Here is a 24,743-nt window from a genome sequence, read left to right on the forward strand (position 1 = left end):
ATAGAAAAAACAAAAATTGATTGAGGCATGTGTTAAGGAAACATAGCTTTACTTTGTTGAAATTTTTAACCCAAAGTTCTTGGCCCAAGAATTAGAAGCTTGACTATAATTTATTTCAGCAAAGCACCGGAATCTACCTTTGAATAGGAGATATAATCTGACTCGGAAATTTAGCCGAAGATGTTCAGGCTATAGGCATGGCAGTATAGTTAGAAAAGCATGGGAACACTGCATATCGTCAGTCGGGTATCAAAAGGTCATATCTCCATAATTGTAAATTTACAGAAGGGCGAATAATAAATCCTCACATTTTTTTTTATTTCCCCTCCGATGACTATACAACAAAACGCATTGATATGTTAAATCAATACATATCAATCTGTTTTTGTTTTACAGTTATCAAAAGGGGAATGGAAAAGTTGTGAGGTTTTTTGTTTGCTCTTCTACAATACGACCTTCAATACCTCTTCTAAGATACAACGTTTTGATACCTGACTGACGATGTTTCGCATATTTAAGAGGTTTTACGCTTTTCTGGAAAATGTTGCCACATCCCCTTCCAGTAAAAACCCCTGCCTATAAGCATAGCTTAGCATATTTGCTGGTTTCCTTTTTTCAAACATTTGACTGAACTCCTTCTAGAATAGACCCCCCCACCAAAGTGCCTGAATTTCGACCTTCACCTTGTATCTTTTATTTTTTATAGATATTTGACTTTGAATTATCTCCAGAAGATATATCAGACTTAAATTCCCTTGATCAGGGACAAAAAGGAAGAACTTTTGACTGGACTTTCTTCAAAGGGTAATATTTTAACTCGTCTTTTTTTTTAAATTCAATTTCTTCATTCATAGAAACTTATTGTAATTCTACTTACTTGTACTTGTAGCGGGATCTGACAAGGACGCCTCACCCGGCATCTAGAAGACTACGTATGGTTGACTCCCGTTTGTCGCGATCTTATGCCAACTCTTCAGCAAACCGGAGCCAGCAGCTCTCCCACTTCCTGCCAAATCTTCGAAATCCGCCAACGGGGTTGAGGTCGTTTTTGGCAGCTGCCCACCAATTCTTTAATTGACCACCAGGTCGCCTGACCTGTTGAACCTTGCTGCTAGGTACAATATGATAACACGACCATCCTAAACTTACTACACATACCACGGGTACAGAAGAAAAAACCTTTAAAAGCATTGACTTGAATAAATGCTAAGATCTCAGTAAAAGTACAGTTTAGTCTACAAGCCCAATTGCCTCCTATAACTAGTCTGGAAACTCCTGGGACCCATTTGAGCTGAAGTATCAATACCTTTCTGAGTAAAAATGGAGCTTCGTCTGTCAACATATCGAAAATTTTCTAAATATTATGTCCGATTCATCGTCTCTGTCGACAGCAAAGACAACACAGGCTCGTTCGTTCTGCGTAACCAATTGACAGAAGAGAAAATTTGTGTTCGATTTGTATTTATGTCAACTGTACAGCGTTTTGTTCATTCTCTGTTGACACAAGGTTTGTCTTTTGATAACGTAAAAATTATATATTTTCTTCTTCGTTATCATTTTTTGGTTTAAAAGAATTAGAATAAGTTAAAATAAATACAGAGAAAGGAAAAATCATATATGGTTGAATCGTTTCCTCAACAAATTATGAATAAATAGTGAAGACGTATTAAATGGGTTGATTTATGCAGCGCAGCCGAAAGAGTGTGACAAAGTGATAAGAGAAACGCGCGTTCTGCGCTGCGAAAACACCATCTAATATCACCCACAAAAAACGTTAGGCTTACTAAAAAAACTTAAATAAAGATTTTAATTAGATTTTTTTACTTGAACCATTTTTGATAAAAAGGCTGAATGGGTCATTTTTTATCGACAAGTCTACGATTTGCATACTAATCTAAAATTTTTATAATCAGAAAAAATAGTTAAAAACGAATCTCCCTACTTCCATCAAGTTTATTGTTTGGTCCAGATACTTACACTTCTATCAAAAACTAAATTTCAATAAATTAAAAGAAATCTATAGCTTTGCTAGATGATGTTGCACTCCCTGAGAATCTAGTATTTTCAATTCTATTAAACCTGTGTAAAAGTCTCGAAGATTCATTCCTCACTTCCAGTAATCTTTGTCAGGGCTGATAAGCATATAATGAATAATAATTTCTGAAAATCATGGTTGGAATTAAGTGTTCGCCAGGATTGATAGGACAAATTTGTAAAACTATAGAATAAAAACATGTCTGTGTTACTTCAGTTTCTTTTATGATAGCGTTAGGTCGCTTCCAGATAAAAAAGGGAGAACAATTTAGGCTAAATAATACCCTGAACCTTCTAAATGTTTTGGAATAACAGCTGAATATTTCAGAGATGGGAGAACACATACGACTTCTATCAAGGAATCACGGCTCGTAGATTTATGATTTAAATTTTTCGCTTAAATTTATGATGTAATGAAAAACTCCTAAGTTGGAGATTAATTTAATTCATTAACAAAACAGCTCATTTTCAAAATGATTCAACTGAATGATTCAGTAATGATCATCTCAAGCTGAGAAGCGCTGAATGTCACTGATGACTTGTCAGAAATCAGCTTTATTTCTGTATTTTCAGGGCGCAGAAGCATCCTGAGTATCCTTTTTAATGCTGCTCGACAAGGAAGTTTCACAAGACCATCATTTTGAATTCAAATCAACGTTTTGTTCATTGTAATGAGTCACATTGAAGCAAAAATGGAAAATTCAAGATTCAAACATGATGGTTGGAATAATTTTAACTATTCTCGAGATATAATATTAAAAATTTTGGTAGCCAAAATAAAATTTATGATTCCTAAGAGTTGTTGAATTTAGGCTGAGCAAAACACAGGTTACGACTGCCTCATTTGTATTTTATTTTGTATGACTAAAGCGTACAAGTCCAACTTAAAAACATACGAAAGAAAAATATCAATATTCGAGTAAGGCCGACTAAAGCTCCGAGTGAATATGGCAACCGAAAATGTTTACATACGAAGTAGTGAAACTCCAATCAGCAAACGAGTCACAAAATAGTGGCTTGAGAATACCCTTTATATGGGCAAAAACGACGCGCTTACGATAGTGAAGGGCAGAATAGATGGAAGACCACAGATTAGACTCTTTCGCAGTAGAAACGGAAGACACACAGTTGTAACTAAGGCCAAAATGCATAGCTAACAAAAGTTGACGTGAAACATGAGAGTTGAAACTCCCATGAACTTTGGGGTCAAATCTATAGCTGAAAGAAACACCACCACTTACAGAACTTGTGCAATATTACTTTCTCATGTGGCTAAAAGCACAAAGTAATCCATAGTAGTATAACCTACAGAATGTTAGAATTTGACATTAGAGCTTCTGAAAAGAAACTCAAATTCTCAAACATTTTAGTATATCTGTTGTGGCCCATATCTCGAAATTCCGTAATATCTACGCGTGATGTCATTTCTTCTTTTATTCTTGATGTTACCAGCGATTCCTCAACTTGTAAAGTAACCTATAAGTTGGAGGAAGAGAAACATAATGATACACAGTGTTAAGCACACAATATTACTGTTATTCTATGAACAACTCTCTTAACGAATTAAAACTCAATATATTTGACAAAAGCAGTTTCCTTCATAGGAAATGCTCTTTATAAGAAAAAACTTGGTTTGAGGGATAATCTACCTCCCCCCCTAAGCACTATGTATACTTAATTATTGAAAACCGTTTTCTCTTGGTTTCGTCTTGAAGACCAAGAATTATTTTTCTTTCCACTGGTTGAATAAGGAATAAAGGCTTGAAAATTCTAAGCCATTTTCCCTTGGCAAAAATTCTTGAAGTTTTCAAGTGGAGCAAGTTGCACGGATAGCTAAGCAACTTTTGATTCACAGAAACAGAAATTTAATATAAACAGATTTGAAACAAAACAAATCCTTAGACAAAAAAAAATATGCTTTACAAGCGGAGATTCCCCTTCCTCAGCCCTCTCTCTTTGCACTAAAGTCTTAAAGATGTATGAAATATTTCTTATTAAAATAAACGGCCATAGTGTTTGAGCAGTCTTTCATAAAGAAATGTGAAAAAAAGAAGTCAAAATTAAAAAAACAAAACAACAAAAACACTAATACAACTGGTGACTGTTAATAGTAAAAACAAAAAAACATTTTTTTTCTGCCTTCCAGTAAAAGATTGTCTCCAAAAGCCACGTGCTTTTGCAAGACATGTCCTTATACTTACGTTAGTAAAAAAAAAAAACTTTTCATATGCTGACGAATGGTTTGCGTTGCGCAGGTATCGATCTCTAGATACGATGCTTGTGCCAGGAGTGCAATATGTGGATGGCGGCAAATCATACGACACTTTTCGTGTTTTCCCCTTAGATTTCTCCAGGTACCTATTTAGAGCGGAGTCGACTCTATCTGAGCTCACAGGGTCACACAATTGCCACTCATTCCAAACCAAAATAACCAGCGACACGAGGACTCGAACCCTGACCTAAGGATTCCACGTCCAGAGTGCAAACGGTAGTTACATCCAAATAAAAATAACCGTTAAAATGATGTAGAAGTCATAACTATTAGTCAGGGGCCGTATCGACGATTTTTTTTTTGCGGGTGTTTTACAGAAGAATTTTTTTCCATTAAAAAAAAAAACTTTGAAAAACGCATCAAAAATTAGTTTATATTAATTTTTGTTACGTTTTACGAGTCGCACAAACATTTCGGCGGGATGGAGTTCACCCCTTTTCCTGGATACGGCCTGGTCATTTGCTTCTATTGCAATAAATTAATATGCGATTAATAAATTAATAGAGGAATACGACAATGGCTATTATTTATATAAAAACTCTGCGCCTAAGGACGAAAGATAACTACTACTACTACTAACTCACAGCAGCGCCAAGCCACCTAAGGCCAACACAGCTACGCACGCTCCTCCTCCAACCTAATTTGTTTAAAGCTTCCCTCTTTACACCCTCCCAACCCAGACAAGGACGACCTGCTTTCCGTGTTGCTCCAGACGGTTGGCCAAAAAGGACAATCTTCGGTAATCTGTCATCCTTCATCTGTAGAATGTGGCCTAGCCATCTCAACCTTTCTTTCATTATAGCCATAGAAAGCGGGATTGAACCACATTTTTCGTACAACCTACTGTTTGAAATACGGTCAGTCAGCCGGGTACTCAGAACAATCCGTAGGCAATTTCTCTGGAAAACATCTAGTAAATTTTCATCTGCTTTTCGGAGCGCCCATGCTTCAGAGCCATATTTGACCACTGTCATCACTGTAGCTTCCAATATTCTAATCTTGGTAATTAGGAATTCTCCTCCAAATACACCTTGATTGTTTTGAAGGTTATCGTCTACTCTGATTACACTACTTTAGCTTCTTTTTGCACGCGAAATTTTTTTTGAATGGTAATCAGCATAATCTGAGTCCTTCACTTTTGTTCCATTAAAGTAGACATTGCCGCGATTTAAGCTCATTGATCTGCGATGAAACATAAAGATGTGGCAATGCCTAGTTTTTCTATAGGCATCTCCTATCTAACAGCAATCAGTTGAGATAACACAGCCTCAGTACTACTTCTACCCCCTCACTTTCCTTGGATTTATTATTCAAGGTAATTTCTTTGAAAAAAAAAACAAAAAAAACTATGGACACCATTGGAAAAATAGCTTGTCTGTGATCTTTTATTCTTCGAGTTTTGGCTTGAAATTTTAAGAAACAATTTGAGGAAATCAGAATATAATTATCATACAAAATCTGGAAAAAAGGCAGAGAAACATTTACATTTCTTGATCCGAGTCTGATGACTCGGACTCTTCGAGGGATTGCTTGGCGTATGTTTCAGCTTCATCAAATAAGTCTTTGGGTACCATTTCATGTTTGCCTCCCGTTTCTTTGCCAACCCAACTAAGCTCAAGTTCAAACTGTTTATCTTTGACTTCATCGTGGACAACATAAATGCTAGAAGAAATGTAAAATAACTATTAAAATGTAAAATAATAACTATAAAATAATAAATAATAATTTAAAATAAATAATATAAAATAATCGAAAATACTAGAAGAAATGTAAGGAATATAAAATAAAAGAATATAAAAACGTTAAAATTGCAAACTTTTCAGGGAGTCGCATCTGAGAAGTACCAAAAGTCTTCCCCTCAATTACTTTTGACTAACAGAAAGGGCACTAGCCCTTTCAGTTTTCAATGGAATGAGTCTTTTCCTAAGCTTCTACGACTGAAAATGGTCATCCCAAATTTCTAATTGAATTAAAAGCAAGTAGTTGTGGGCATCAAGCCATGGCTGATTGTAAAAAATGCCAAGACAGATTGTTGATTGTTTGTACATTTATATTATAATTTATAATAAGGGTCTTTTAATTTATGAAAAGGGGTATTTATGAAACCCCTATTGAATAAAGTTGCGACAGGGCCATCTAGTAGCAATACAATTGCACTACAAAAAGCTTTACAAGCTTTACTTCAGAGGATCTTACAATGGAGGAATTTTCATGGAGGTGGAGTCGGATTTCACAGCATTATTTAAAAACGATAAGAAAACAAGCAGGATTGTTTATACAGGAAATGTTTGTACTTGGGGCTTCAAAGCAAACCTTTTGTCAGGCATCAGACCCTCCCAAATCAAAAGAATGGTTTACCCTAAAGTGTTGGCACTATCCGCACAAGTCAAACAACTGGCTATTTGCTATTAAAAAACAAAAAAATACTTTAAAAAAAACTTGAAAACGCCGAAGACCCAAAAGGATAGCTTAGCGGCCATACAATATACAGCGGCCGTACCGTAAAAGACAAACAAACAATTGTAACGGGAAGTGATATAAGAAGACCACGAAAAAAAACAACTAACTTGTTGCATATATATACCTTAAATAAATTTGTATTTATGACGTCACTCTGAAAACTAATTGGACAAGCTCTGTGCAAATCATTTTAGATTGAAGAGCTTGGATGAGGCAAAAACAGTGGCTACGTGCCAAACTTATGGCAACTAGGAATAAAAAGAATCTACAATATCACAGAAAAGGCACACAAGTAAAAGAAAAAAAAACTAAAATTTTTAACTAACAATAGAATACACTTTATCACGCAATCAAACACAAACTACACAATGAGAATATGACTTATTTTTTTCCAAGGTATCTTTTTTTTTGCAATAACAATGGACGTATTTTCTTGTCGTTAGATAGGCTTTTTATTAAAAAGCCCAACAATATGATATCGACTTAAAAGCAACATATACTGCTATGTTGACAAGCAGAGAGGGGAAGGGGGTGGTACACCTTATTGAAGAACAAAACATGTTTAACTCATTAAATTTTACTGCTCATTGTATCATCCCAGCCTACTCAATCATATCAGCCTGACCTTTTCTCCCAAAACAAATTTTTCAAGTTTATTCATAGATATAAACGAATCTTTTTTCTTTTACATTCTTAATATTTGTACCCTTCCATAAAGATGTTATAATTATGTGTAAATATTTCCCTATTCTATATCATAGAATATAAAGTGTACCAAATAGTTCAAGGACCTTATAGTTTTTTAAATAATACATGTTGCATATAATTAAGCATTAACTAAAAGCTTAGTTTCAATGAACAGCTTGACCTAAGATCTAATAAAAATAAAACTTACATTTTAGCTGCCTGTTTGACCAGTTCACGGCAAGTGAGTTCTTGAATTTTTAGTTTTTCCATCTCTGTTTTGGCTGCTTGCTTCGCCTTGCCCATTGCACAGCCCCAATAGCCCTTTAAGTAAGATAAATAAGCAAAAATGCATAAATATTTTAACTTAATACTAAAAATTAACCGAGAAATGTGTCAAGCCATAAAAATAACAATGACCTTTGTACAACTGAATTCACAACAAACACAATTCTAACAATAATGTTTGTACAAGTAGGTTTTAAGATTGGTCGAAAGGCCACAAAATAGTTCTACAATTCCATATCTTCTCAATAGCCACAAATGCTGCTATGTCGGCAAATTAAGAAAAAAGGATGGCACCCCTTACCTTAAAAGATAAAAAACCTCCCCCTCCAACAACCACATGAGTCAGAAACCGACGTCTTATAAATATATATTTTGCCGCAAGGAAACAAGATTACGTTCCCAGTGGAAACTATAATTTAGTACGTATATACTTTGACTTGGTACAAATTAACTGCAAACCTGGAACTACTGCCTTAATACAATGACGATTACTAAAATATGATTAATTCTTAAAGAGTACTCATGAATTTGACCAGTTGCCTCCGACTCTAGGATTTTACTCGGGAAGGAAGGGGGGGGGACAAGAAAAAAACGTGTTAAAATTTGTTCATATGCATATTTGTAACGTTTTTTACGAATCGGAAAAATTTGGGTGGGGAAGGGGAGATTCAAACCCTCTCCCCCCAGGAACAAAATTGAATTTTTCTATAAAATCTTGAATTTTTCAAGAAAAACTGTTATACTCAATATATTTAATACAAATAATTCCCGCGTACTGCAGAATAATGCCATCAGATCATTTTGTGGAATGGGGAACCGGGATTCGGTCAGGTCAATGTACAGTATCATTATTATAATGCCTGCAGCCGGATTGCGTGATTTTTAAACACTGGTTTTTATGTATAAGTACTATTATGGGTGCGTTCCAGAATGTTTTACAGGAATTTTTCGGGAAAGATCTAATGTTCATGGTAACAGAACTCGAACAAGTGGAGATATTGAGGTTCCTCGCCTAGTTTCAACTAGGACTGCTTTTTCAGTTATTTATAAAGGGGCTAAGCTGCGGAATAAGCCTGTTCCAAGTACCAAAGAGTTACGTATTAATCAATTCAAAACCGAGCGGCGTGTGGGGTTGCTTGGTAGGTACACCTTTGAAATCGTTTGAGAGTAATGGATTTCATATTGGCAATAATTGTTTATTGTTTTTTTATTTGCTTTGGGATCATGATATTATGTTGTTTTATTGTGTATGAATCATTTATGTAAGTTTTTTTCTCGGTACACGGTTTCACCCTTCTGCTTATTATAGATTAACTCGTTGTTTTTATTATTTTTTTCTCTTCTATTTTTTGTTCTTTTTTGTTAGTAGCACATCCTCTGTTATTTCTTTTAAATAATAAATTAATACTACTACTAAATAGTTTCCCCAATAAGGAATCGTTTTTACGAGAAGTTGAATAAAAAAACAAGTTTTTTAAAATGAAAGTAAGGAGCGATATTAAAACTTGAAACGAACAGAAATTACTCCGTATGTGAAAGGGGCTTTTCCTCCTCAACGCCTCGCTCTTTACGCTAAAGTTTGACTCTTTCTCTTAACCCTACTTCTTAAAAAAGTAAAAAATTTTAGCGTAAAGAGCGGGGCGTTGAGGAGGAAAAGCCCCTTTCATATACGTAGTAATTTCTGTTCGTTTTAAGTTTTAATGTCGCTCCTTAATTTCATTTAAAAAAACTTGTTTTTTTATTTAATTTCTGGACGTTTTTAAATTAATGTATGTGTTGATCTTGGCTCTCCGCACATAAATAATTAAAACGAAATTTGCATATTAATTTTTTTTTTTGGCTAAATGGCTTTCTCATAGTTTTAATCGGAAGATTTTGAGAAAAAAGGAGAGGGAGGAAGCCTAGTTGCCCTCCAATTTTTTGATTACTTAAAAAGGTAACTAGAACTTTTAATTTTTTTACGAACATTTTCATTAGTAAAAAATATACGTAATTTACGAATTAACTTACGCAACAAACTTCTATATTCGTATGTTTTTATTGCATATATGAGGGAGTTCAGCCCTCGTCGATACCTCGCTCTTTACACTAAAGCTGAAGTTCTGTCCCAATTCCTTAAGAATGACCCTTGAATCACAAAGGCCGTAGAATAAATAGTTGAAATTGTTGAAATAGTCGATTTGTCGCTCTTTACACTAAAGCTGAAGTTCTGTCCCAATTCCTTAAGAATGACCCTTGAATCACAAAGGCCGTAGAATAAATAGTTGAAATTACTAAAAATACTTTAGCGTAAAGAGCGAGGTATTACGAGGAGGTAAACCCCTCATATGCGCAATAATTTCTGCTCGTTTTAAGTTTTAATGCTGCTCCTCACTTGCAGTAGAAAAAAACTTTTTTGTATTTTAAATAATGCTAAAAAATCCTGCGCCCCATTCACTGTAAGTCTCTTCCCCCATGAGAAGTTTTTCCATGGAAAGATCCTCCCACGTAACCCCCACACCTCGACTCTCCCTCCCAAACCAAAAAAATCGTCCTGAAAACGTCCGTACACTTCCCAGTAACCATTACTATATGTAAACACAGGTCAAAGTTTGTAACTTGCAACCCCTCCCACGGGGACTGCGGGGGAGTAAGTCGTCCCCAAAGACATAGTTATTAGGTTTTTCGACTATGGTGAATAAAATGGCTATCTCAGAATTTTGATCCAGTGACTTTGGGGAAAAACTGAGCGTGGGAGAGGGCCTAGGTGCCCTCCAATTTTTTTGGTCACTTAAAAAGGGCACTAGAACTTTTAATTTCCGTTAGAATGAGCCCTGTCGCAACATTCTAGGACCACTCAGTCGATACGATCACCCGTACCAAAAGGGTCTTAAGGTTTAGCAGGTTTTTTTTTTGCGCAAAGAGCTAATTTTCCACAAACAATTTTTTCGTTTTTCACTTGTTTAATAAAGATAAAGATTGGTCAGCAAACTATCACTTAAGATAAATTTCGTCAGCTGGTTCTTGACGTATAGCTTTAATAGCTACACTGATAAGCATTAGGAACAATTCACATTCGTAAGCATTTTTGAAAAGAGGCCAAAAATATTTATTATGTAAATATTTTTTGAATGGTAAATCCAAGCTTCATCATCTGCATATATATCTGAAAAATTTCAAAAGAGAAATTTGTTCTCCCTATCTAGAAAAGACGTCCTAACAAAAACTTGATTTTCAAATAAAAATTTTAAAGCTTGAGCCCCTTCAAGCAAACTCTCCTTTAAATCTCAAACTCGAATGATTTTATTGTCAAACGCCTTACACAGTCATGCCAATCACAAGATAAGGCACTAGACATATAAAAGTAACAGCCATCGAAAATTTATATGCCAACTCAAAATAACACAGAATCAACTAAAACCTGAGACGTTGAAATATTCACCTATTTGAAAAAAAATTAAAATTAAACAAAAAGCTTTAAAATCACAGTGAATAAAACGAATAAGGAACTAAAACAAATATATATATATATATATATATATATATATATATATATATATATATATATATATATATATATATATATATATATATATATATATAACAAAAAGAGAAATCACCAAACAGCACAAACACATAAAAAAAAAAAGAAGAAAAGAAGACAGAAGGAGAAAAGGAAGACTGTTTTCCTAAATTCATGATTAATATAGATCAGCACTTGAATGAGGCCTTAACCCTACTCATCCATACAATCACATAGGTCAAACAGCATAGCCATACACAATCAACCATAAAGAATAATCCATGGACAGGCAGTCGTGTCGTCAATAAGTATAAGTCGTCATTTATCAAACAATAAAAACAGTAAAAAAACAAACAAACAAATAATTCAGAGGCAACAGCCCAACAAAAGGGCTCATCAGGAGAATACGCACTTGCCTAAAGGGTTTCGGCACTTTAAATTCTCTACCATATATATATATATATATATATATATATATATATATATATATATATATATATATATATATATATATATATATATATATATATATATATATATATATATACTACTTGCGTAACAAATATGACGTGCATTACCGGCTGAGCATTCCAAGCTTTAAGTTTTAATTTGAGACCAACAGAAATAAGAGACCATCTAGGCTTGCACAATTTTTTTTCTGGACACCTAATAAAACAGACATTAGTTCTCCAGAGGCAACACTGAGTCACACCGTATGGGACTATCCTTGATTTGTCTTTTTATCTCTTGCGTAGTCTAATACAACTGATTCACAAAACCTAAATTATAAACTTTGAGAATATATTTTTTCAGTTTTTCAAGCTTCCTATCATAAATGAAAAAGTTTATACTTAAACTCTGATGCCATAGCTTGACAAAAGAGGATTGTCTTATCTATAGGAAAAAGGATACATACGCCATAAACTGGAACAATTTTAAATTCATTCGGAATATTTAAGTGGAAAAACTGTTACCGAAAAGAGCACAATAAGTCGGTTTAGAATGAGTTCCCTTTATCTTCATTAGTCTCATCCTTTTGAGCGACCACAACCGACAAACTTTTTTCTGTTTGTCGGCTCTCCCGGAAAGTTACAAAAACAGCGTATGTCGCAATTAATTATCATAACCGACCTGAGCTTTTGTACCATTCATACAGTTTTGCATCAAACTAGCCAGTTTCATGACCACTAACGTCATTGAAATGGCTATTGTAAAAAACATAAAGCCTATTTTGCTAACACATTCCTGCATTAGAATTAATTATGATCCCAACAGCAATTGTACAAAACAGAGAAAGCTAAAAGCTATATAAAAGAATTCAATGTTATTTTACTTACATAGGAGACACCCGAGCAATCTGCGATGAATAGTTCAGGCTTATCATGCTCATAAGAAGCAAAAGCCACAGAACAGCCAAATGGTCTCACCCAGGAGTATAGAGTATGGACGTGCATGTATGAAGCAACACGGTCAGTCAGGTACTAGAAAAGAAACAAATCCATCTATAATATCTTAGTCCTTTGTAGGGTCTATCAAAGCACCAGCGTTCTGACTATTACCGATTTCCAGGAAGATATACCGAATTTCCAAACCATCTCCCGACAACTAAGAGGATACCAAAACTACCAAATATCTTCAGAAAACTCTGAAACGCTAGAAAACGTAACTCTGTGACCATTTTTGACAATTTGAGGAGATATTTTATTCAATTTTGGCAAAAATGATCAACAAATTCCAAAATCCCGCTTTCCTTTTCGGACTAGCATCTGGCTCCTACAGATCTACCCTTTGAGGTTTTATAATGTGGTGCTTTATTCGCCAAATACTTAAGCACCTTCAGAAACTCAATACAAAATAGAAAACAGTCCGTCTGAAAATACTGCAAAAGTTAAGAGACATCAATGGATTTCCTACCGAAAATATCGAGGTTTTACAGATCGATTGACAAGAAAAACGGAAAAAGTGCAACGAATATACGAAACTGAACAAAGCCACCGACAGCGGCTTTGGGTAATCTGGCAAGAAAATTGAAAATAATGACAAAATGCAGTGTCTCTTATCATTTTGACCCCCCCCCCCGTTCCCAAGGGTCGAACCTATGAGTATAATCTACTAAATTAAAAAGTGAGACAGCTCTAAGTGGATCGAAAAGTTTGCAAATACTATCATTATATTACAATGTCGGTATTGGAGGAAAAATTACAGGAATTCAATTTGAAAAGCTACCAAGGGATTCTTTTTCACTAGTTCACCTAACTAAACCTAATAAGGAATAAAACCTACTAGCCTAACACAACCAAGGGATGAAAAAGCGGAAAACTGGGCAATCAAGCATATTATTACCCTTGCAAAACATATTTTAAAAGCAATTTAAGGGCTTAATTGGTCAAGCTAATTATTTCCAAGTTCTTTTTCTTTTAAGTTGGGATTTGGGTAGCCCTTATCACGCCAGCGGTATGATTAGTTTGGGTCTGTCACAGCATTGCCATCTAACGTGGCAGTTTGACTGACCATTTAGCAAGCAGTAAGCTGTGCGTAAAATGTGGCTTGGTCCCACTTTCTAGGGCTGTACTGAGAGAAGGTTAAGGTGTGCAGGCTCTACAGATGAAGGGTGAAAGATAAAAAAAAGAATGTCGCACCAAAACCAGATGAGGCATTCTTTCGACAATCATCTCAGAATGGACACTAAATCCACCTTCATATTAGAAAATTTTATTTGCCCTATTAACTGACAACTTGAAATTGGTGAGAAAAAAGTGGCCCAGGTGAGGCTCGAACTCACGACCTTAGAATAATTGGACATACGTTCTACCGACTGAGTCTCCGAGACTTATTAATTGGTACACGTTATTGGCCTACTCAAGAATAAAGAATTAAACGTCCCTCCACCCCCCCCCCCCCGATTGGTCGAATCGGGGAAGCAAATATTTCTAATTTAATCTGGTTCGGTCCCCTGATAGGCCTGCCAACTTCCATCGTCCTAGCTTATCTGGAAGTGGCAGAACTAGTAAAAGCGAGACCGACAGACAGAAATTGCGATCGCTATATGGCATTTGACCGACGGACAAGTGCCATAAAAACTGACTACAAAAACAGTCTTTTTGATTTGTTAATTTTTCCAGAACCAGTAAGTATGGAAAGCTTATGAGGAAGGCAATGCATAGTGGTCAATCAGAAAAAAATATTGAACACCATTGACTGTTATTTACAAAAATCTCAAAGCTATCAATTTTTTGTTTAAATTTCACTCAGTAACACCATATTGCTTCTAAATCTAGCACAACAGACAACGTTATTCCGATAACTCTGCTGACGTACATGAAACTTAACCAATAATTTCAACTAGTTAACGCTATGGTGTCTGATGCTCTAGTAGCTTTTAACACTGTAAGAGGTGCGTTACAGAGCCAAAAAACCCAATTACCTTATATATCCCATTTTAATCGTTTGAATATGATTTCAAAAATTTATTTCTCTTCTAAGTTTGATTGAAAAAAAAAAAAAAAAAACTGTACAAAAAACAAGACATTAATGAATTTTTTTTTGAAAACAGTAATGAAAATAAAATACCAATGAATATTACGGCTGTTTGACTAACAGCCCTTAACTAAAACAAAGAAATCAATAAAAACTCTTTCTCATTCAAAACTTTTTTTTATTAAATAATGATCAACCACAACAAAATTTCCGCAAAGACTCTTTGTTGAAATTCTATGAGGCGAGGCACAAATATTCGTTTACGGTTATTTTCATCAGTTTCTACAGAAAACTCCTCATTCACCTCTTGCTTCTCATATGATGAAAAGGCAGTGTGATCTGCGTGTATATATATATATATATATATATATATATATATATATATATATATATATATATATATATATATATATATATATATATATATATATATATATATATATATATATATATATGTTTGAAAAGGATGAAAAATGTTTGGTTAAACACTCAATCAAAGCATAGATTTTACAACTAGTAACATTGTTCACATTATATAAACACAACATGAAAAATAGTAAAATGCGAGAAATTAAATTGTTCATTTAATTAGTTTTAGTTAAAGTAAAAACCGAACTTTTAAAAATCCGTTTAGAACAAAACGACAAACTTTACATGTAATCTGTAGCTGTGTCTGGAAATGTAGCTGCCATATGAACTGGAAAATAAGAAAAGTGAAAAATGGAAATTTTACAAACTAACAAAGAATAAGTGAAAACACGAATTTTCCAGCCAACGACTTTCACATTTGCAGAGAAGAAGGGTCTTTTGGCCAATCTCTGAGGGGGGGGGGGATTCCTCCTCTGTTGGCCTCTATAGTTTCATATAAAATAGTTGAGTACACATGCAAAATAAGTTCTAATGAGTATACTCACCTTCAGAGGGATATTAACGCCATACTGAGATTTATAGTTGCTAGCTTCTATCCTGGCAGTTTCAACTATCTGTCGAGAATCAGCTAACAATCCAGCTACAGCCTAAAAAAAGAAAGAAAATTATAGTAATACAATTTATGAATATAGTAAAAGAAGATCAATATGCATATATGCGTAAGAAGAAACCAAAAGAACGGTCGACCCTCAGGGAAAACTGTGGCCCAAATTCACACATTTCATGATGTTTCGTTTTGATATGCAGCCTTTATGTACGTTTAAAAAAAAACACATCTTACAATAAAAAAAGACAATTCTCTAAACTTGACATATCAAACAGTTCGTGGTAACGAACTGTATAATATACCAACGTTTTTCAGGGGGTGGGAGAAGATATTCTGGGGAGAAATTTTTCTACAGAGCGAATTTCTAATTAGAATGGAAGCATTCGGGGTGAACTTTCCAGAGAATATTTTACACGGGGAGAACTTACCAGAATTCGCATTCAAAATTCTTTTTATTCGGCCTACTTTATGCTTCGGGGACCCATTTTTCATTTTGGTATACTTTTGGTGAACTGTCTGGGAAAAGTTTTTAGCGATTTGGAATTCTCTAGGGAATTCAAATTCCTCTTGAAAAGGATCAGAAATTAAAAACAAAAACAAAAAACAAGTCTTTGTTCAAATAAAAGTATGCTAAGGAGTATTTTCCAGGTGGTATCGTGAGCAAGAAGTTTTCTAGGGGAGTTCGCAGCAAGGGTAGAATTGCCCAGGGGTAATGTCCTGGCAGAAGAATTTACGTGAAAGGAACTTTCTAAGGAGGAACATCTCGCGGAGCAGATTTTGCACGGGGGGGGGATTTCATGGGATTATTTGAAAAACAATCAGAAATTAAATAAAAAAAATTTTTCTGCTGAAAGTAAGTAGCAACATTGAAATGTAAAACGAACAGAAATTATCCTGTATATGAGGGAGACTGCCCCTTCCTCAATGCCCCGCTCTTTACACGCTAAAGTTCAGCCTCATGTCTCAATTCTTTAAGAATGATTCCCGGAACACAAGGATCACGTAATTAGAATCAGAACCTTTTTTAAAAGTTCCTAAAAACATTACCGTGAAGAGAGGGGTATTGAGGAGGGGACAGCCCCCGTGATATACGGAATAATTTCTGTTCGTTTAAAGTTTTAATGTTGTTCCTTATTTTCAGTAGAAATTTTTCTTTTTATTTAACACGGAAAGGAACCAGTCAATCCGATCAAGTCCAAGCAAAACAAAATAAATGGAAACCAAGACTTCCTGATAATTCCCTTATTCCTACCCTCAAAAAAAAAAAAAGAAACTAGTAAGCATTTTGGGGTTACTAGATGGCATTGATTTTTCGTTCAGGTAAAAAATACTGCTTTCGGTAATAGTATTAGTGCAAATAATCTAGAATTCATCACATTGTAAATAACTTCGTTCTTGAAAGATAGTTACCAGTTTTAAGCTAGAAATCATGCGCAAGATCTTCAGATATTGATGCTTACGCTCAAAACATTTATAAATAGAAATCCAATATTTATCAAGGCTAAAAAAAAGAAACCAACTTCCCTGTCCCTGATTTGGCTCACAAGAGATTACCCTACTATGTACAGTGCTTTGTTCCAATGTTAAATACAAAAAAATTAAACCCCTTCATAAGACAATTTAAAAACACTCTTAATTTTATATTATTCTTTCTTTTTCCTCCTTTTTATCAATTTTGTTAAACATATAAAATTTTCGGTATAAATATTTTCTTTTTCAATCATTAAATCCAACTAAACTCAAAATTAAATTAAGCTAATGTTCCCCTTACTTTTTGACAAAACCCTTGAAAATAGCATAAATGGGTATACAAAGGCCAGGCTTTTATGGCCAGGTCAAAATAAGAATATTATGCATTTTTGGCAACTAATTCCAATTTATCAAGGAGAGAGAGAGAGAGAGAGAGAGAGAGAGAGAGAGAGAGAGAGAGGAGAGAGAGAGAGATGAGAGAGAGAGAGAGAGAGAGAGAGAGAGAGAGGAGAGAGAGAGAGAGGAGAGAGAGAGAGAGAGAGAGAGATGAGAGAGAGAGAGAGGAGAGAGAGAGAGGAGAGAGAGAGAGAGAGAGAGAGAGAGAGCCGAGCTCTGGGAGCCCACCCCGCCTATGCATACATATTACATATTATAGAAACAAACTTATCTAACCGAAATTGAGTATATACTTACCATTCCAACGTAAGGATTGACATTGACGATTCTCCTATTTGCACCCTTCTCAATCAGCTTTGAATGTATCAATTTTTCTACTGCAAACACAACTCCATCTTTTCCACGAAGAGCTACAGCAGTCCTAGGAAAATAGCAATTTTATCGAAGTCTACTCTGAAAAAATCATCAACAATAATGTCTTCAAAGATCCACATTTTGTTACATTTCCACTCATCACTTTGAAACAAAGCCAATTGAAGCAGAAAATAGCCAATATATAATCTTTCATTGAGAATTCACACATATTTGCTGAATAAATAAAAGGTAAAAAGATAAAGAATACGACATTCGACTTTACAGTCCCTACCAAGCGGTGCTAATCTCCGTTTCATGACCCACCCTTCCGTTTTGCGCACCTTCCTATTTAATTTCCACAGATTTCCCCAGGTAAGCATTTAAAGTTGGGTCGACTATGGCTGAGCTTACAGAATCGCGCCATTGACCCCCGTTCCAAACCAAATAACTTGCGACACTATGACTCGAAATCCTGTTCTCACAGGCAAAGAATTTGAAGTCTAGCGTGCAAATCCCTCGGCTAGGACAAATAAATAGCTTCCAAAAAAGAAAATTTTCATTTGAAAGACAGGTACAAATTATATCGTTTATAGTGGTTCTTCTATACAAGGATCTTTGATTATGAAGAATCAAGTCTTAAGCAAAATAATTTTTAGCCCCATGACTTTGGAAGAAAAGATGACACAAATCATAACAAATTAAACAGGAAAGAGGAAATAAAAATTATATAAGCCAGAATAAAAACTTTCAAAGGAGAGGGAGGACAGGAGAAACACCCCTTTTCTTCCAGGACTGATCCAAAGAACTCCTCCCCTTCTCCCATAGACTGAACATGCGCAACATGGTCCAAGATATATCTAAACATGGACATGTTTGTGTCAATCTAAAAAAAAAGATTAAGCAGTTAAGGTAAGATACTGTTCTACTTGATGTTTGTGTCTGCTACCACTACTTGTGCAACTAACTACACACTGCAGCACCCGAGGCCAACACAGCTGTGCTCACTAGTTGCCACCCTGATTTATCCAAAGCTTCACTCTACCCTCCTAAGAAGTTCCAATTTTTCTTATCACCTTCCTTCCGCCTCACTCAGGCACATGCCGTGATTTTTCGGCCCAGATGGATAACTATAAAGCCTGATCTTTGGTAATCTGTCGTCCTTTGTCTATAATTTGTGACCAAGCCATTTTATCCTTTCTTTCATTATTAATTAACAAAACTTTCCGAAAAGAAGTTTTTCAAAGAAAAGTAAAGGCCATATTAAACTTATGATCAGCAGACAAAAATATCTGTTAAAATTCAAACTACAAACGAACAGAAATTAAATAAACAATCATAGCAAAAAAAAACGTACAACAAGCACTAATATAAATGAATAAATTGCAAGAAATTACTATTAAAGAATAAATGAAACCCAAAACGAAGAGAAATTAAATATACAATCATAGCAAACAAACACTTAATAGGTACTAGTATAAATGAATAAATAAATCTTAAAACGCGTGAAAATTAAATTGAATATGCAAATCAACCTTGAAACATAGAAAAATCACTACAAACAAGAGGTTGGGTTTCCTCCTTCTCTCACTGCAAAAGTATAAAACCTACTGCGTCATTGGCGCTTTAATGAAAATGAATTATATTACAGGTATTTTCTTTTGTACTTTACAACATTGAAAATAAACAGGAAAATTAGATTAGAATTTTGAAGTGATGAACTTTCAGCAATTAGTATAATTATACATCAAATATTCAGTTTAATTTCATTAGCCCTTTCTAAGATTATTCCAGACACAGTTCCACTACAAACAAGAATTTGGATACCACCTCCTTCCTTAGCTGTAAAAGTCTACTCTGCCATTGGTGCTTCACTAAAAACGAATTATATTACAAATATTTTCTTTTCCAGCTGAAGATGAAAATTAAATAACAGCAAAATTCAAGTCATGAACTGATCATCTCAACAATCGATATCATTATGTCAAATATTTGGTTTGATTTTATTTGTACTTTCCAAGACTGTTCAAGACACATAATTTCAGTAAAGCGCCAATGACGCAGTAGGTTTAGACTTCTACAGTAAGAGAAGGAGGTAAAACCCAAACTCTTGTTTGTAGAGATTTTGTTTGTTTCAAGGTTGATTTGCAAATTCCATTTAAGTTTCACTCGTTTTAAGAATTATTTATTCATTTATACTAGTACCTATTGTGTGTTCGTTTGCCATGATTGTTTATTTAATGTCTCTTCGTTTTGGGTTTCATTTATTCTTTAACAGTAATTTATTATAATATATTCATTAACATTAGTACTTGTTGTATGTTTATTTTTTAGCTATTTTTTATTTAATGTCTGTTTGTTTTGGGTTTTATTTATTCTTTAATAGTAATGTCTTCTCGTTTCTCGTCTGAATTTTAACAGGTATTTGCATCTGCTGCTCTTAAGTTTAATATGGCCTTTACTTTTCTTTGAAAAAATTATTTTTTGGAAACTTTTTCTAAATTAATTTTTGTTTGTTTTTGATTGCAAAGGTTTCAAGTTTTTAGTAAATGCGTGTTTTCAACATCAAACTTTCATAAACTTATCAAAGTAAATAGAGCATTCAAGTTAACAAGGTAAACAAAAGCGTCAAAGTAACAGTAAGTAAGTTCTGTAACTCAAGAGTCATTTCCCTGGAGCTGGGAGGGGTCAAACCTGGAAACATATTTATTTGACCTTTAAATAATTTTGAACAAAATGGCTATCTCAAAATTTTGACTGGACGCCCTTTGGGAAAGTGGGACGTGGGCTAGTTGCCCAATGATTACTTTGACTCTTAAAAAAAGAACTAAAAGTTTCAATGTCTGATCAAATGAGCCTCTCCAAATTTAGTACAGCCCCCTCTTCTGCAAAAAATTATATTCTAATAATGGGCAACTTACATAAGTTAAAACTCTTTCTCTGGGGGCTTTCTCAACTCCTAAGTTACAGCAATTTGAATTTAGGACTATTTTGAACAAAATGGTTATTTAAAAATTGTTATAAGATGAATTTTGGGGAAAAAGGAACAGGGGGGGGGGGGGATTACCTTTTGATCATTTTTGATTCTTAAAACAGGCACAATAAATTTTGATTTCTGATTAATGAATTTCCGCTAAAGTCTATATGACCATGCCTTCCATAAAAGCTATATATCTTAATGACAGACTGCTAGTATAACTTACAGTCTTTCTCACGGGGCTGGGGGGGGGGAATTCAAACCTGTAACCATAGCTATTTGACGTTTGGATGATTTTGAAGAAAATGGCTCACTCAAAATTTTGATTGAAAGCATTTAGAAAAAAGGTGTGATGGGGGGGGGGGGGCTACCATCTTATTGCTCTTGATTTTAAAAAATAAAGCTAGAACTTTGAATTTAAACCTAGTGAGGCTTTTCTGAAGTCTATATGATTAACCCTTTGATAAAAATCTTATATGTGAGCAATGGACAGCTTGCATAACTTGAAGCACTTGCCCTGGGGGCAGTGGGAGGTTTTGTCAACCCCCAAGGAATAAATATTTAAAATATTTCACCTCCTGACTATTTCAGACATAATGGCCATCTCAAAATTTAGATTGGATGGATTTGGGGAAAAAAGGCATGGAAGGGGGGGGGGGGGGGCTTGATGTCTTCCAATCATGAGTGACTTTTAAAAAGGGCACTAGAAATTATTACTTCCAACTGAATGAGCCTTCTTCCAAAGCTTATAGCACTACACCTTGCATATGAAGTGCCTCTGGAGAAAAAAAAAATGGAGAATTATGGCCTTGTGGTTGGTGGGGGGAGGTCAGTTGCCATTTGATCACTTTTGACTCTTAAAAAGAGAACTAGAGCTTTAGATTTCTAATCATTTGGACCCTTCTGAAATTTATATGACCAACTTTTCCATAAGAACTTTATATACCCCTAGGGCATAAGTTACAACACTTCCCCCAGGTTTCAGAGGGGGGAGGATGTTGATCCTAAAGTTTTGTCATCTGATCATTGGAATATTTTGAACAAAATGGCTACCTCAAAATTTTGATCTGATGCATTTGGGGAGAAGAGGGTGGGAGGAAATATATGTCCACTGATCACTTTTGATGATTCAAAGATAATTAGGTAAATAGAAATTTCAATTTCCCATCAAATGAGGCAACTCTAATGTTTATACAACCATGCCTTACAGAGCAACCTTATCTGCCCCTTGATCATAACTTACAGCACTTCCCCTGGGCTCTGGCAGGGGTGTGTTGACCCCTGAGTTTTTGTTATTTGATCTTTAAACTGTTTTGAATAAAATTACTATTTCAAAATTTTCATCAGATGCATTTAGGGAAAAAGGGGCCTTGGAGACGGGGGGGGGGGGGGGCTAGTAGCCCATTGATCCCTTTTGATCACGCTTTCATGGTAGCTTTTGATTGTTTGACTTGTACTCTTAGAAAACAAATAATATTTCCAAACAAACACTAATGCTTGCCTAGAAATTCCCATTCACTTTCTTTGAAAACAATAGGAACACAAACACAAAATATTATCAACATGCCTCATTCATAGCATTCTAATAAGCTTTCAGGAAAACTGAAGTTAACTTAAGTATCAAGAGCATAATGCTGAGGGAGAGGCAACATCCCCCTAAATTTGTGGTAGTTTCTGTTATTTTACAAACTATTTGCATGGTAGAAACATGTAAAAAAAGTGAATTGAGGAGGTAACAAGAAGATAAGGAAATACAAAGAAGCATATAACTTAAAAGTAGAGAGAACCTACCCACTATTTTCAACAGCCTTCTGTGCATATTCCACTTGAAATACTCTACCATCTGGGGAAAACTGAGATGCAGATAAATCATACTGTAATGAAAAAAATTGTATAAACATATAGTTCAACAGACACATGAAGCAAGAAAACCATACATCATTGGACAGTGTGATTCTTCTTTTTTTTTTTTAAATAAATGGAGCAGGATTTTCTTTTTAAAGTTCAGGAAAGGGCAGTCACTAAAATGTCCAAGCATACCTGCTAGGAAAATACAAAAATTTGGCTTAAAGGTATAAGGTCTGTGCATCCTAAAACCTCTCTCTGTTTCTTGGCCAACCAACTACTTTAATGGAATTTCAGGTCTAAGTTAGTTTATATACTTAGACTAAGAATCCTTGCAGGATTCTTACCTAAAGAAAGTATAATATTTCTACCTTTTGTTAAAATCTGAGCAAAGGAGAGGTGGAAGGGGACTTGTTTGAAGGTTACATGAGCCCAACTTGTGTTTTCATTAACACATGTTTGAGTTATATGTATGATCTTAGTTTTAACATGATGTAACAAGTCCAATTTTAACTAAAACTTATCTACAAGCTATGATCAATTGTATAATTTGAGGCCCTTGCCAGAGGAACTCCTTGAATTATGCCCCCCTCCTCCTCAATTCATTTTTTGGGCCTTTCAATAATCACAAGAGAAATGGCTACTTCAAAATCTTTAATCAATGTCATGGAGGGTTATGGGGACATAAAAGGATATAGGAGGAACTCTTATTGCCATTCAATCACTTTTGAGTCTTAAAAGGTGTAGTTAAACTTTTAATTTCCAATAGAAAAGAGCAGGTAAAATCTTGATTTATAAGGTTTTAAAGATATGCAAATATATTTCCTAAGTTTTAAAAAACAAACAACATTGATATGGCCTAAAATTCTTCTCAAATAACAGAAACTGCATTTCCAGAACTAAAGCTAAAGGAAAAAACTGATAAGTGGGAATTAAGGTTAAATGTAAACTTATGACAGTTCATATAACTGACTTACCAATAAAATGAACATACCACTTGAAGCCTTTTTTCTTGTTCTTTACGAATATAATAATTGTTTCTACCATGAATTCAAATTTAAGCACTTTTTAGCCTAACCTAAACTAACCTTAATATAAATTATTTTAGCACTGAAAAAATGCTAGCATTATTTTTTTTTGGAAATGATGGTAAAAGATTTCAGTGATATATTCACTTTATTGGTAAGCCAGTTATATGAACTGTCATAGTTTTTTTTCATGTTAAAAGTTTTTTTTTCAAAATTCTAATAGCTATAGACCTGTCATGTAGGCAAATTACAGGACACTAGAGGGAGAAGGAGTGGAGAGAGGCACTTCAAAATACCTTCCTGGGACATACTTCAGCCTGTAGACCCATTTCTCAAAGTTTCATTTACCTAACCTGAACCTTTCCCAAGCTAGCCAATAGTAGCTAAAGTAGAACTTTACCTAAATCTGCACCTTGAGGGGAGTGCAATGAAGTTTGAGCTTACCTTTAGTTTGCATCTGAAATAAAATTGACCCCCACCCTAATGCGCAAATATATATCTTGAATTGGTATATACAGGGAGTGGGGTAAAATTTATTTACAGCAAAAGTGATAATCTAACTATATTTGGAAATACCTAACATAAAAAAAGGCATTGATGGTTATGTTCACTTTAATTGTAAGTCAATAACATGAACAGCAAAATATTCATCCAAATATGCACCCGTAAATCGTAAATATGCAATGTATTTTTTATATAGGCTCTTTTCCCCCAATTAATTCAGGCCTAGGCTAATGGCCAACAAGCAATGTCAACTTTAGTACTACCCCTTTTGAAAAAATGCCTCATCCATGTTCAAAAACAAAAGAATTTTTATTCAAGGTTGGTTGGTTGAACTTACGCCCGTTCCAATTGAGCTCATATTTTAAAATAAAGAAAGTCCCCAACTTTTACAATTTTTGCCTGTCAGCGCAAATACTCTTTTGTTTCTTCTATAGGTATGCGAAGTGAACTGACATCTGATCAGCTCATCAAAATCATCA

At 34.6% G+C, this 24,743-nt stretch overlaps 2 protein-coding genes across 2 annotated transcripts in view; one reads left to right on the plus strand and one right to left on the minus strand.

Moving 5' to 3' along the window:
- The window catches only part of LOC136028990 (1,5-anhydro-D-fructose reductase-like), a 32,830-nt gene extending 30,000 nt beyond the window's left edge, over positions 1-2,830 (plus strand). Inside the window, exons 7-8 of the mRNA XM_065706989.1 lie at positions 707-804; positions 2,608-2,830. Of these exons, the coding sequence (XP_065563061.1) occupies positions 707-804; positions 2,608-2,638 (129 nt within the window). The 3' untranslated portion in view covers positions 2,639-2,830. The remainder of the gene's footprint in view (positions 1-706; positions 805-2,607) is intronic.
- Positions 2,831-5,729: 2,899 nt separating this feature from the next.
- Positions 5,730-24,738, minus strand: LOC136028992 (proteasome subunit alpha type-3-like). Its single transcript, XM_065706991.1, has 7 exons — positions 24,602-24,738; positions 22,679-22,761; positions 17,857-17,980; positions 15,632-15,733; positions 12,578-12,721; positions 7,662-7,774; positions 5,730-5,968 (listed from the first exon to the last, which is right to left on the minus strand). Exons 1-7 carry the CDS (start codon positions 24,620-24,622, stop codon positions 5,788-5,790), a joined length of 768 nt encoding a protein of 255 aa, XP_065563063.1. The 5' UTR covers positions 24,623-24,738; the 3' UTR covers positions 5,730-5,787.
- Positions 24,739-24,743: the final 5 nt, after the last annotated feature.

Source organism: Artemia franciscana, chromosome 7, assembly GCF_032884065.1.
Source record: "Artemia franciscana chromosome 7, ASM3288406v1, whole genome shotgun sequence".
NCBI lineage: Eukaryota > Metazoa > Arthropoda > Branchiopoda > Anostraca > Artemiidae > Artemia > Artemia franciscana.

Bases quoted from the DNA above. Each gene is read 5' to 3' on its own strand.
- LOC136028992 (XM_065706991.1), bottom strand. From the start codon at position 24,622: ATGAGCTCAATTGGAACGGGC. The intron at 22,762-24,601 runs GTAAGTTCAACC...TTTTCATTACAG, and splicing joins TGAGCTCAATTGGAACGGGC to TATGATTTATCTGCATCTCA. The intron at 15,734-17,856 runs GTAAGTATATAC...TTCTTTTTTTAG, and splicing joins TCAATCCTTACGTTGGAATG to GCTGTAGCTGGATTGTTAGC.